The sequence below is a fragment of the Dromiciops gliroides genome, chromosome 4 (genome assembly GCF_019393635.1).
Source record: "Dromiciops gliroides isolate mDroGli1 chromosome 4, mDroGli1.pri, whole genome shotgun sequence".
In the NCBI taxonomy this organism is placed as follows: domain Eukaryota; kingdom Metazoa; phylum Chordata; class Mammalia; order Microbiotheria; family Microbiotheriidae; genus Dromiciops; species Dromiciops gliroides.
Window position 1 is genome coordinate 104,913,650 of NC_057864.1, and position 14,064 is coordinate 104,927,713.

Sequence of the window (14,064 nt, forward strand, 5' to 3'; positions counted from 1 at the left end):
GTTCACTCCACAGCTTGGAGGAGGGAGGACTATGGCCGTGGAACAAGTCACACAATGCCAGACAGTGGTTTGTTGTGATTAACTGTACTTTCTTTGTTAAAGAGAAGGTTCTGTTGGGTGGGCAATTATTGGGAATTAACAGTGAAATTAAAAAAAAAACAACACTTCAGGGAGCAGCTAGGTGACACAGTGGATAAACCACTGGCCCTGGATTCAGGAGGACCTGAGTTCAAATCAGGCCTCAGACACTTGACACGTACTAGCTGTGTGACCCTGGGCAAGTCTTTACTTAACCTTCACTGCCCCACCAAAAAAAAACAAAACACTTCAAAAACATCAATAAAATATTAGTGTGTGCATGTGCGCACGCGCGCGCACACACACACACGGACCATATGCCTCCCATGGATTAACTAAATCAGACTGGGGTAAAGAGAGACTCAAGTTAGAGAGGTCAGCTGGGAGAGTAGAGCAATAGTCAAGAGATAAGGCAATAAGAACCTGTATTTAAGGTCCTGGATGAGGGTAGGGAATTTGGCTTTATCTAAACTTTGTATCTTCTCCAAAGCCCCGCACAATAGACTCTGCTCTCAATCAGCACCTGTTAGGTGTTGACTGATGGTGCCTAGACACTTCAGAAGAAGAAACAGGAGTTGTATCCCACCTCCCCTCCCCGTGTGTACTTTTGTTTATCCACATTCCTGTTGTTTCCCGAGGGCAGCAACTTTAATTTTTCTTTATGCCCAGCACACTGAGCAGCATATTGTAGTTGCTTAATAAAACACTTATTGAAATGAATCAGGAGCAGCTAGGTGGCACAGTGGATAAAGCACTGGCCCTGGATTCAGGAGGACCTGAGTTCAAATCTGGACTCAGACACTTAATACTTACTAGGTGTGTGACCCTGGGCAAGTCACTTAACCCCCATTGACTGGCCATTAAAAAAAAAAAAGAAATGAATCACATCAATTCACCTGTAAAATGGGGTTAACTAGCCATAGTGCCTACCTTCACAGGGATGCCATAAGGCTCAAATGGGATGTCCTTTGAGATCAATGACATCAAGACCTTTTGTAAGCCTCAAATGCGTTATCTGAATGCCAGCTATCATTATTCACCAGCCCCCTGGTGCTGAACTTCTCCAGACTTAGCCAGGCTGGACTGGACTCTAGGCCTTTCCACTACATAGAAGCTGCCAGAGCTTGTGGCCTTCTGGCAGACAGCTTTTGAGAGCCGAGGGTGGTTACTGCCCTGCAGTGCTAAGTGAAACACTGCAGGGTAGTAGTGGTGGTGAGATTTATAGAGGCCTAGAAGGGGCAGGCAGGGATCAACTATGCTCTGTATCTTTGGAAAGAATGGCCATAGAAGCTGCTTCCCTCCTTCCTACAAACATGCCTACATCTCCCTCATCCTCAAAAAACCTTTCTTCTTCCCTCCATCCTGGCCAACTATCATTTATGTCTCTCTTCTCTTTTATGGCTAAACTTGTAGGCTAGCTACAATACTTGTGTCCACTTCTCACCTCTCTGCAGTCTGGCTTTCAATCCCATCATCCAACTGAAACTGCTCTCTTAAAAGCCAACAACAGTCTCTCAACTGCCAAATCTAATGGCCTTTCTTTCTTAGCCTTTCTCCAGAGTCTGACAGTCAATTACCTTCTTCTCTTGGGTTTTCATGACACTGCTCTCTCCTGTTTCTCTTCCTACCTGTCTGACCATTACTCAGTCTCCTTTCTTGAATCTTCATCCAGGTCACACCCACTAGCTATGGCTATTTCTCAAACCTTCATTCTGGGAAAGACCCTCTTCCCACCCCCCATGTTTTTCACTTGGTGATCTTATAAATTCCGAGGCATTCAATTATAATTTCTATGCTGATGATTCCCAAATCTACTTATTCATTTTTGGCTTATTTCCTATCCTCCGGACTTGGGTCTCCAACTGCTTATTGTATAACTGGAACTGGATGTCCTACAGATATCAATCAGAAACTCAACACGTCCAAAACTGAACTCATTAGCTAGCCAAATAGATAACCTATGTAAAGTGCTTAGCATGGTGTCTGGCAAAGAACAGGTGCTTCATAAATGTTGGTTCACTTGCTCCATCTCTTTTCTTCCCCCACCCCAAAGCATCCCCTTTTTTCTAACTTTCCTATTCCAAGGGAGTTGTACCATATCCTTCCAGTCACTCAGACTAGCAACCTAGGTATCATCCCCAGCTTCTCACTCTCCTTCACTCCTCACCTCCAATCTGTTGCCAAATCCTGTTGATTCTACCTTCATGTTATCTTGTTTGTTTTTTGGAGAGGCAATTGGGGTTAAGTGACTTGCCCAAGGTCACACGGCTAGTGTCAAGTGTCTGAGGCCAGATTTGAACTCAGTTCCTCCTGAATCCAAGGCCCCACTCTATCCACTGCGCCACCTACCTGCCCCAGCCTTCATGATAGCTTAATATTCCCTCCTTCTCTCCTGCGACATTGGCACCTGCCTGATTCAGGCCTTCATCAGCTCACTTGTGGACCGTCGCAATAGTCAGCCGGTTAGTTTCCCCTCCTCAAGAAGGCTCCCACTGTGGCCATCCTCCCCTAAAATGCAGGTCTGACTATGTCCCCTTCCTATTCAATAAACCTCCCTCTCACTTCCAGGATAACGTACAAAATCCTCTGCTAGCCAATCAGAGTCCTTCATAACAAAGCCCCTCCCGCCTTTCCAGTCTTCGTATACCTTACTTCTTGCCCGGTATTCTGGCATTTAATGACTGACTTCCCGGCTCAACTTTGAACAAGACCTTCCACTTCCTCACTCAAGCCTTTTCACTGGCTGTCCCCTATGCCTGGAATTTTCTCCCTCTTCTTCTCCACATCCTGGCTTCCTTCCAGTCCTGGCTAGAGTCCTGCCTTCTATAAAAAGCTAGTTAGTGGGGCAGCTAGGTGGCGCAGTGGATAAAGCACTGGCCCTGGATTCAGGAGGACTTGAGTTCAAATCTGGACTCAGACACTTGACACTTACTAGCTGTGTGACCCTGGGCAAGTCACTTAACCCCAATTGCCTTACCTAAAAAAAAAAAAGCTAGTTAGTGCCTTCCCTCTGTTGATTATCTCCTATTTAATCTGTAATAGTAATAATAATGGTTGGCATTTATATAACAATTTTAGGTTTGCAAAGCACTTTACAAAGATTATCTAATTTTATCCTCACAATAACCCTGAGAAATAGGTGCTATTATTATCCCCATCTTACAGAGGAGGAAACTGAGGTTGAGAGAGATTAATGACTTGCCCAGAGTCACACAGCTAGTAAGTTTCTGAGGAAGGATTTGAACTCAGAGCTTTCTGCCTTAAGATCCAGTGCTCTAACAACCGAGCCACCTACCTGTATGTGTGTATATATTGATATATCTACATACAGATATAGAGGAAACATCATGCAAACAACAATGTATAGAGAAGATATATATATATATATATATCAACATGCAATAATTACATAACAATATGCAAACTATGTACAACTGATATATATTAAGATACATGCTTATATCTTATTTAAGCTGCAATATATATCTTGTTATATATCTTATATATAATATATGTATCTTATAAGATAAATATACATCTTACTTATTATAGATCTAATTTATAAGCTGTATAGGTTTATGTATCTATATATCTATATCTATATGTGTGTGTGTATTCATATATCTTCTTTGTATCTAATTGTTTGCATGTTGTCCCCTCCATTAGACTGTGAACACTGAGAACAGGGCTGGGTTTTGTTTTTCTTTTCTCTGTATCCCCCAGTGTTTAGAAGAGTGCCTGGTACAAAGTGGCTGCTTAACAAATGTTTGCTGACTGACTGAATGATAGATATTGATGAGATCATTGATACATCTGAACAGTAGCAGCCACAGTGGTAAGAACACCTTGGCAGGCAGGAGAAGAGAAGCTGAGGCCACTGGGTCATTTCCAGGGGAACTCTGCAAGCCAGGGAGTGTTTACAGGATCCAAGATGAGCCACAGAGAATACCTCCCCTCCTTCCTGGCCACCCCCAGGAATTCAGCCAGCCCTGGTCCTAGTGCTGCCTTCTTTCCCAAGCGCCACAGAGGGAGGCTCCGGGTTCTGGATATGGGGAGGGGTACACAGCTCACTTGTTTATTCCTTCCCTTTCTGACAGCCAGCCCTCAGGCCTTATCCTTATCTCAGTTCAGCTGCTGGGATAGAACAGCTGAGTGAAGAGGGTGACAGATAAGAGGGGATTACAAGTGCACTCTTGGCGGGAGTTCTGGCAGCCCTTCGCAGCTCTGAAGGTAAAGCTGTGGAGGGCATGGTATCCCCCTGGCAAACCCACCTCCTTTTCCCATCTCCTACCACATCCACCATATACCCAGGGCCACTCTGGGCTTCTGCTCAGCTGTGCCAAGCTCCCAGGGGTGCTATTACTAACTAACTCATCTAGCTCCCCCAGGCCCTGCCCAGAAAGAATTCTTCTATCCCCTAATTTCTCAGACCCAGGAGAAAGAGGAAGGCCAGTTATGTTTCAGAAGAAAGGGAGGAAAAAGAGGAGAGGCCCCAGTCAAGAATAAGGTGATTGTACTTCTCTACTCTGCCCGAGTCAGGCTACAGCTGACATACTGGGTTCTGCTCTGGGTGCCACAGTTGAAAAATGATATTGATAACCAGCTGGAGAGCAGAGTAAGGGAACAGGTTGGTGAACTGAAGGCACTGGGAATGTCTATGTAGTTTGGAGAAGAGAAGACTTCAAGGAAGAAGGGGAACACAAGAAGGTTTTTTTAAGTATCTGAAAGGCCGTCCCACAGAAAAGACCTCCAATTTGTTTGTCTGGTCCCACAGGACAAAACCAGTGGCCATGGGTATTAGCTACAATGAGGTGTAAGGAGATGTGTCAGGGAAAACTTTGTAAAAATGAGAGCTCTCCGAAAGGGAGGCAGAGAAAGCTTTCCTCCTTTCAAGCACAGGCAGGCAGGCTGGGGGGCTTGGCTGGCCGGCTGACCATCCGTTGGCTGTGTTATTATGAGGATTCATTTGGGGGTTGTGGGCTGTATGGACCAGATGACCACTGAGGTCCTTTCTAGCTCTCTCATCATTCTGAAACCGTAAGACATCTGACACATCCCCACAGCCCTGACTGGAGGACACAGCATCCCTTGCCCTCTATGTGTTCCTGCCTTCCCAAGGGGTCACCGCGGTCCTTGTGGCTGCTGCCCTGAGCCCAGTGGCTGCCGTCTGGTTGGGCCAACTCAGCCCCCCATCCTGGGGCAGGGGGAGGAAGGACCCAGGGACAAGGAAGCCCCTCTCCCCAGGCAGCTGATTCCTTTCTCGGAGCTCTCTTGCTTACAAAGTTTTTTCCTGAACTATTGTCATCCACAGAAAATACATGACAGCTAGCACAGGCGTCAAAGTAGCAAAAAGTATATTTTTACAGACTCCAGCAGGGGCTGACATCCCTCCTCCTCCCACCTCTCAGGGTCAGTTATCTTGTTCTCATGGGCTCTGAAAGAACGTGACGGAGGGCTAGACCAGAGGCCCTTTCGAGCTTTAGAATCCTCTGAGTCTGGGGCCCAGAGGGGCCCCAAAAGACCAGGAAAAGCATAACAAGACTCTGAGAATCCCCAACCATAACACTTAGGTGGCCCTATTCTCCTAAACTCAAAGGGCAACTCTTGTTCCAGTCCTGCCAGTTTCATGGGCTTCATGCTTCAGACTAATGGCGTCACATTCAAATAGAAATGGGCCTTAGGGGCAGCTAGGTGGCACAGTGGATAGAGCACCGGTCCTGGAGTCAGAAGGACCTGAGTTCAAATCCGGCCTCAGACACTTAACACTTATTAGCTGTGTGACCCTGGAAAAGTCACTTAACCCCAACTGCCTAAAAAAAAAAAATAGAAATGGGCCATTAAACAGTACATAAAGATCCCTGCTAGCCACACACTGACTTAGAAAACCACTTACTCATATTATCTATGTTGTGTTGTATTTTAATTTATTTTATTAGATATTTCCCAATTACATTTTACTTTGGTTCGGGCCATACAGAGGAGTATGGTGGGCTGTGTGTCTGACACCTCTCTGAAGAGAAGAGAGGTTGGGAGATTTTGATGCTGTTCACCCTGGAGTCTATGACTGAGCAAGGCCTCAAATTAGGATTGAGAATGGGATGGCCAGTCAGGCAAAATCCTAGGGCCACAGCACACAGGAAATGTCAACAGCAAAAAGCCCCCAAAGTGGCCCTTCTATGGACTTCCCTTCCTAAAAGGAGGTTGTGAGGGTGGTGACAGATGCCAAACTACAACAGGATAAACTATAATCAGGGAGAAAGCATGAGGACCAGTGATGAGCAGCCTATCAGGAAAGGCTGAGAACTAGCAGACCAGCCTCATTGTTTCTTTCTCTGTCCTTGGATCTCCACTGTCTAGCACAATGCCTGGCAGGGAGTAACTACTGTAGGTGAGAACCCATAGCTCACTTCTCCTACCTTCCAGTTGGCTTTCCGGTAACAAATCCCAGGATGGTGGGGGTGGGGAGGGAGGACACATGGCTTTCTTGTAAACACTCAGCCATGAAACAGCAGCTGCAGAGTTCCTCACGAAGGACACAAGTCAAGGTGGGCAGGGGGTGGGCATGCTGGCAAGATTTAGCCAGAACTATCTGGAACTGTCGGCTCCATGGTCCCATTGGGGTGTGAGCCAAAGGAGATGCCACTGGGCATTGCTTGAGAGGCCAGCAATAACCCTGGGGGAAGCAGGAGCCAGCTTTTTATTTTCCTTGTCTTCTGTGGGGCTAGGGAATGGGGGGGGCAGGGAAGGGGATGCCTTCTGCCTGCTGCATATCTATTCCTTGCAACAAGTTTAGTCATCCCAGAGCCCCTTCCTCTCTTGGGAATGCCAAGGGATATTTCACAGTCAAAATCATATAGACTGAGAGCTCCCTAAGGGTGGGAAACATGTCTGCCCCATTAGGCTGGGAGTTTCTCCAGAGTGGGACCACATCTCTCCTTCCATCAGCCCAAGAGGTTTTGGGGGATGACTGATGTCTCCATTCTGTGACTCTAAGCTTCCAGAGACATGGCCCAGATTTCGTCCTTTGTACCTCCTTTTAGCACAGGGGCTCAGTACGCAGCCGGAACCTGATATGTGCTGTTGATTAGCTCAGATCTCAGCCCCTTCAAAGTGCTCAGAACATATCCTACCCTTTGAGGACACCCTGGAGCACAGTCTCCCTCACACGTCCTGTACCACATACTGTGACACACAGAAAGCTCTGAGCTTGCTTAGGCCTCCTCCTCAATGCAATGTACACGAGACTTAGTCAGGGCATCTTCGTTTGAATTACTGCTCCACCTCTTTACTTACTATCCAAGGGACCCTGGACTTGCCTCTCTGGGCCTCGGTTTCTTCTTCTGTACGAGATGACCCCTAAAGACCCTTGCTGCTCTAAATCTGTGACTCCAGTTCCCGCCTCAAACCCTACACAGCAGCCTAAGGAAATGCACTGGCCCAAGGCAGGTGGGTGTATTTAGAGGTCTTAATCCTACCTAGGTCTTCTCATCTTTTGTCTTCATGTTGCTTTGTGCTGATATTTCTCCCGTCACTGTGTGTATCCCAGCCCGTACACGTGTATTTTTAAGGAGACTGTGCCAAGATGACAGGCAGGTGAGAAAGCATTTCATGACCCTTCTGAGGTCCAGCAAACAAAGTCTCCTCCCCCACCTTGTCAGCCAGCCAAATCCCTGCCCAGCAAGGAGGGCTTAAGACCAAGTTCTCCACTGAGACCCCCTGAAGGCCCAGATGAATGGATAAGAGGGTTGGTAGAATAGGCCAAACATAACCCGCCCAGTTGGGGCCTGTGAAGGGATCCCCTGAGAGGTAGCAACAGCCCCTCGACCTCTTTCCACACCAGGGCACTAGACCATAGCCTGTGGAATTCTTACCCACACCCTGGCTTCACACGGGCATCTCCCTTCCCAGAGGCTTCTGAAGAAAATGTTTTGGAGGCCAGTAATGGGCCTGAAATTAAGGATCCTGTCCAAAGGGGAAATGATCTTTCTGGGAAGGCGCATGTGAAAGCCCCTGCCTTGGAGGCTGGAAGGAAAACTCGCATGGCCAGCTTTTTCTCTAAGAGCACAAGGTAATCAGTCCCTGGTATCCACCCCCCTCGGCCCCACTCCTACCTGTACGATGTCCAGCACCATGCCTGCGGCAACGGTCCCAAAGCCAGCCAGGAGAAAAGGGAAAAGCACCTGGAGCCCAATGGAGAAGGAGGTCTCTTTGAGGGGAGAAGCCGGCTCGGGGCCACGGTCCGTGCTGACATCGTCACTCTCATTGCTCTGACTCCCATTCTCTAGGAGGGCGTCCTCCTCTCGGACCCCTTTGGCATTGGCCCGTGACTCGATGACGACCACCTCCACTCCTGCCCCATCTGGACCCAGGAACTCGGAGGTGCTAGCTAGGGGCTCCCGGCCAGGGATGTCTGCTGGGGAAGGCAGCTCAGGAGGGCCAGTCCCATTCAGCTGGTGGAGGTCTTTTGGCTCTGGCTTGGAGGACATGTCAGGGGAGAGTGGGAATTTCTCTCTCTCTCTCTCTCTCTCTCTCTCTCTCTCTCTCTCTCTCTCTCTCTCTCTCTCTCTCTCTCTCTTTCTCTCTCCCTTTTAACTCCGGAGAGACCTCAGTCTCAGGGAGAGCCCAGGCTCATTGGCCGTCTCCCACAGCTCTTTGCTCCCTCCAGATGCTATGAAGATTGTTCCACCAACAGGCAGCCCCATCAAGCGCTGAGACCACAATCGGGAAGGAAAACAAGAAACACACCCCACTGGACTCAGCAGCCAACCACTAGGGGTGTGAATGCCTTATTCCCAAACTGGAGGAGCGGCCCAGTCCCCTCCTTGCCGGGGTGGGGGACAACCACTGTTCCTTATCTTCTTTGGTTCTCAGCAGGTGCACTCACCCCACATCACTTGATTCCCTAGAAGCAGGCAGGCATCAGCACTAGGAGAGCCTAACTGAATTTGAGGCTGTCCTGCAAGGGGTTCCCCGTGGTTACTCTCTTAGGAAAGCAGCTTGAGTTTGAGTCTTTTGAAACAGAGCTGCGGCCTGGGACCTGGCTCCTCCAATTTCTTCTTGCTGATGGCAGGTCTTCAGATTTCTGGTCCCAGGGTAGGATCACAGCTTCCCCCTGGCTTTGTTCTTTTCTCTGGCTGTCCCCTTACTTTCCTAGGAAGACTGTGTACCTTTCCAAATCTCTGATTATTATTTAAAGCCACAGGAACCTATGCTGAACACCTTAAGGGGGAAGAAGGGGAAAAAAAAACATTCACAGGGAACTTTCCAAAGTAGGTTTAGATGCTATGTTTTTTCCTCTCCCTCTGGTTACTTAAGTACTCTAACTCTGTACTTGAATAGAAATTTGGGGAGTTACCTTTTTCACCTCTCCAAATAATAACAAATTCACCTAATTGGGCCTGCTAGGGACCTGGTCCTGGCCTCTAAAACTATGCTCAGCCTTTGGCTGAGTAGACAGTTAGAACCCTCTGAATTGCCTTCTTAGCAACCAGAAGTGGGCAAGAACAAATGCAACAAGCCCCCTGATTATTTACTGGCAATTCAAGGCACTAGAAGTTTGTTTCACACACCCTATGCTATAGCCACCCCATGGGTGGAAAAGGGGCAGCACCACCCACATGGCAGTGTGAGATAATTAGGCTTCCACAAGACATTCCAGACAAAAGAACAGGAAGACTCCAATAATGGAGGGCACAGTGTCCTCCTGAGGAGTTTCCAGAAGTGACTCGGAGGCCCCTCTAAGACCCTGGCCACATAAATAGCAAAGGTTAGAGGAGGCCAAGGGAGAAAAGGGCAAGGCTGTCAGTCTGAAAGCCAAGAGACAAGCTCCGAGGACAGGTCTAGCTCTGCCCACTCTTGTCCTTGAGAATCAACAGAGTTGCAAAAAAAAAAAAAAAGTAGTCAACTCTCTATTAACCGGGTGGTAAAGGTGGGTTGGTAAGATCCTCTTTATTGGGGATTTTCCAAGCCTTCCCCAGCCCTCCCCTCCTTGGTTTTGGAGCTTGTAGGAAGAAGAGAAGCTCCAGTGGGTCTATGTTGATTACTGGAAACTGCTCAAGCACAAATACACACACACAAATACACACACACACACACAAATGCAGCATCTCTTTGTAGCTCTGGTAGTTCTTGTATATCCTGTCTTAGGAGAGAGCCCCAGGCAATACGTCCTACCCCGGGCGCCAATTCAATGAGGCGTGTGTGTGTTGGGGAGGGGGGGAGTCCTAATTGTCCCTAACAACCCCAAACATAATCAACTCAACTCTAGTTTGTTGTGAGATGGAGCAAACTCTATAACTGAGATAACAGCATTGCTGACGAAATATTCCTTTAACTCCTCTACCCTGCCCTCCAGCATTGAAGTGCAGGAGAGGGTCCTAGGGAAGGAGAGAAAAAGGTTGAAAGAGGGGGCTGGGAGGGGAGAGGAGATCGGTACCACCATTCAGGGCCCAGACTTATGTGGGGGGAGGTGTGTGAAGAGGAAATTATAAACTCTCTTCCTCCCCACCACCCTTTAAACTCTCCTGCAAACTGGTTACGTTCTTGCAACCCACTCCCCCACCCCCCCACCCCGGACTTAACAGTAGTTCTCTGCCCCCCCCCCCCTCCCTCGGCCCTGGAAGAAGATGATGGGCACCTGGGGCTGGCGGTCTTGGGGGGGGTGCAGGGTACCCCCCTCTTCTCATCACTCTTCCTCCTTCGTAGTCGTTGTCCTCCGCGGGCCCCCCCGCGCCCCCCACCCGCCCGCCAAGGCGAGTGTCCAGCCACGGCGCCGGGCTCGCTACATCTCGCCCCCGCGTTACACGGAGGCCGCCGCTCCGCTTCCACGCGAGGGAGGTGGAGCAGGCAGGATATACCGCCCCGAGCCGGGCGTGGGGGGTTGGGGGACCCAGGCTGGAGGGGTGGGAGAGGGGGGGCTGAGCTCACTAGCCCCCAATAGCAGCTCCACCCGCAGCACCGGCCCAGACTGGTTGGCTGCTGGTGGCAAACGTGATGTAGGGCGGCCCGGCCTCCCCACCCTACCCAAAATAGAATACAGATGGACAGCTATGGCAGCCAACCCGGGGCTGGGGAGGGGGCGGGGCTTCCCTCCGCCCCGCCCCTCTCCTTGCTTTTGTGCTTTATGAGACGCTGCTAGGGAGGAGGGACGGAGGCTGCGGAGAGGCGGAGATCAGGACTTCGTGGCGGGTGCATGCTGGGGTCCCGGCTATCCCTTTTTCCCGTTTGCGCCCCGAGGCCTCCCAGCAAATCAGCGCCCTGGCTCTCGGGTCCTACGGGCGTGGGAGTTCGGCTTCTCCCGGCCCTGCTTCTCCGGGTTTCTCCAGAATAGTCCCCTCCCGCTAATCCGTTTTCCTCGTCTGTGTCTTAGAGTGCACCCAGAGCCGTGCAAACCCAGCCTCGGGAGCCAACCCAGAGGAAAGGGCGCAGTTCTAGCAGTGCTCTCCCATGCTCCCCAAGCAGCCCCCAAGAGCCAAAGAAGATACCTAGTCGCTGTGCTCTGCCTTCTGTCATCTTCATCCTTTGTCTCTGCTGCGTTTGTTTCCACCTTTGCTGGAGCCGGGGTATCTCTGTGGGCGAGTGGCTCAGAGCATCCGCCTTAATAAAGCTTCAGGCTAGAAAGGGGACGGGAATGGGCAGGAGAGATGGAGTGGAAGACCAGGTCAAACTCGTGGCTCAGGTCCCAGACTCAGCACCTGAGCGGGAAGGGGGTGGGGTGGGGAGAGGGAGGGAACTCCTGCCTGTGAGTGGCTGGGTCTCTTTGATGTCTACCGATCCTGGTAGGGAATACTTCTGCCACGGATACATTTTTCGTTACTTTCCCTGACGCACCTTTTCTGTAAAATCGTATTCCCTGCGGGCCTCTTGGTTTTCCGTGCCCCAATCCCCCCTCTTCCGCCCACACAACCAAACCCAACACTGCTTCTTCTTTTGTAGGATGTTTTTGACCCACCCTCATTCCCCACCCCACCTTCCATCCCTGGCTCTCTCCATTTTCCTCAATGGAACTTCTGATAGGCATTTCCTTCCTTTCTTTTCTTTAATCTTGGGAAGTGGCTCAGGGGGCTACCAGCCATGACGTCATTCTAGCCCTGTGCCCTGTGTGGACAGGCCCCAGCTGCCCAAACCCACACAATATATGTATGCACACACGGTGAGATTAAGCGTTCTGGACTTGGTAAATGCTGTTGGGCAAGGATGATGAAGATGCTTTAGGCACTTGTGGAAACATCTACAGGAACAAAAATAATAAAATCGCTTCCACATAGGTTTGCAAAGCCCTTTACCGACATTATCTCACAAGATCATACACAAACAAATGGGCACACCCCAGGATTCCAGCACAACGGCAGTAATGTCACCTGTAGCTGTCAACCCCAAACACCGTGAATGGAAGTGGGAGTATCTCAGCAGAGAAGTGGGGGAATGGGAGAGGTGGGGATCAAGTATTCATGCTTCTGAAAGTAAAGCTAAAGTCCCAAGACACCCCCTCCCCATTTCTCTTATTAATCCATTCTCTAATCCCTACATTTCCACCCCACCCCACGCCCTCCACACACCGTCACAATCTCAATGAGGTGTTAGTAGAAAAACAAAACAAAATGCTAAACTTGGTTTCCGGAGACCTGGGTTCAAATTCTATCTGTGCCACTAGACACTGTTAGTACAAATTACTCCTCTGGATCTCATTACTTAGCTGTAAAATGGGGATAATAAAATGTGTACTATTTAGCTCATAGGATTGTCAGAAGATAACTTTCTAAACCTTTAAACACTATATAAGTGTTATTATCTCTTACCTACTTATCGGTGCTGGGCAGGTAGGTTCTTCACAGTGTTATCTCTGGGGAAAGTCAAAGGCCTTTTCTGGGCAAAAGCTAAATTGGAGGGGGCAGCTAGGTGGCACAATGGATAAAGCACTGGCCCTCATTCAGGGGGAACTGAGTTCAAATCCAGCCTCAGACACTTGACACTTACTAGCTATGTGATCCTGGGCAAGTCACTTAACACTCATTGCCCTGAAAGAAAAAAAAAAGCTAAATTGGAAGAGGAGTGGACACATTAAACCTTTGGTCCACAGAGACTCATCTGGAGTAGGTGCAAAGAAGAGTGGATGGGACCCAGTTTCCTGTTAGCCCATTCAGTTAGGACCTCAGAAAGGGGAAGTTTTCCCCTGCCATCCTCCCACCCTCCCTACTTTGCAGAAACAACTCCACTCCAGAGCATAGTAGTAGCAAGGATGTGTGGGGTGAGGGGGAGGGAAGGTTGATGGGGAGCAGGAGGTTACCAGTGTTAAAAGAGCAAACCAACAGCTGTTTATAAGAGGAATGCTTCTGAAACAGGTTTGCAGCCTAGACAGTGTGTGTGTGAGTGTGTGTATGTGTTTGTGTGTTCTTCTGCAGATTACCTTTCAGCTACTCTGTCTATCCCCCATTAGATTGTGAACTCCTTGAAAGCAGGGACTGTTTTTTTGCCTTTCTATCTTCAGTTCATAACAAGTGGCTGACGTGTGGTAAGCTCTTGACTGACATAACCTCGATTCTGAATACATACTTAAAGAATCTTAACCAGAAAATAATTTCTCCTATATTTAGACATGTTTCCTTCTATCTTTCTGCCTCATCCTTAAAGAAAGAGGGAGAAGGTGGGGAGAAGAGAAGAGAGGGAGTGAGACAGTGTGTGTGTGTGTGTGTGTGTGTGTGTGTGTGTGTGTGAGAGAGAGAGAGAGAGAGAGAGAGAGAGAGAGAGAGAGAGAGAGAGAGAGAGAGAGAGAGAGAGTTGTTCTGGTATCTTATTCTTTCATTCATCCAAAAAATACTTGAGTACCTACTATGTGCCAGGCACCATACACCCATCTTTGTGTGGGAAAGTACTTTATAGTTAACCTAAATCCTTCATGACTGCTTTCCTCTTGTTTTGCTGCTAGTAAAGATGGAGAATAATGTCATAATCTTTTTTGACGTGGAAAGACTTGTCACTCTAGCCTTT

The 14,064-nt window shown here is 48.9% G+C and overlaps 1 protein-coding gene across 2 annotated transcripts in view; it reads right to left on the reverse strand.

The window, feature by feature from the left end:
- Nucleotides 1-11,051, reverse strand: part of SLC41A1 (solute carrier family 41 member 1) — a 39,543-nt gene extending 28,492 nt beyond the window's left edge. Inside the window, exons 1-3 of one of the 2 annotated variants that reach the window (XM_044005389.1) lie at nucleotides 10,715-11,051; nucleotides 8,631-9,297; nucleotides 8,190-8,584 (exon numbers count right to left, since the gene is read on the reverse strand). In XM_044005389.1, the coding sequence (XP_043861324.1) occupies nucleotides 8,190-8,564 (375 nt within the window). In that variant the 5' untranslated portion in view covers nucleotides 8,565-8,584; nucleotides 8,631-9,297; nucleotides 10,715-11,051. Of the gene's footprint in view, nucleotides 1-8,189; nucleotides 8,608-8,630; nucleotides 9,298-10,714 lie in introns of both variants that reach the window. The other variant, XM_044005388.1, reaches the window with a different exon arrangement.
- Nucleotides 11,052-14,064: the final 3,013 nt, after the last annotated feature.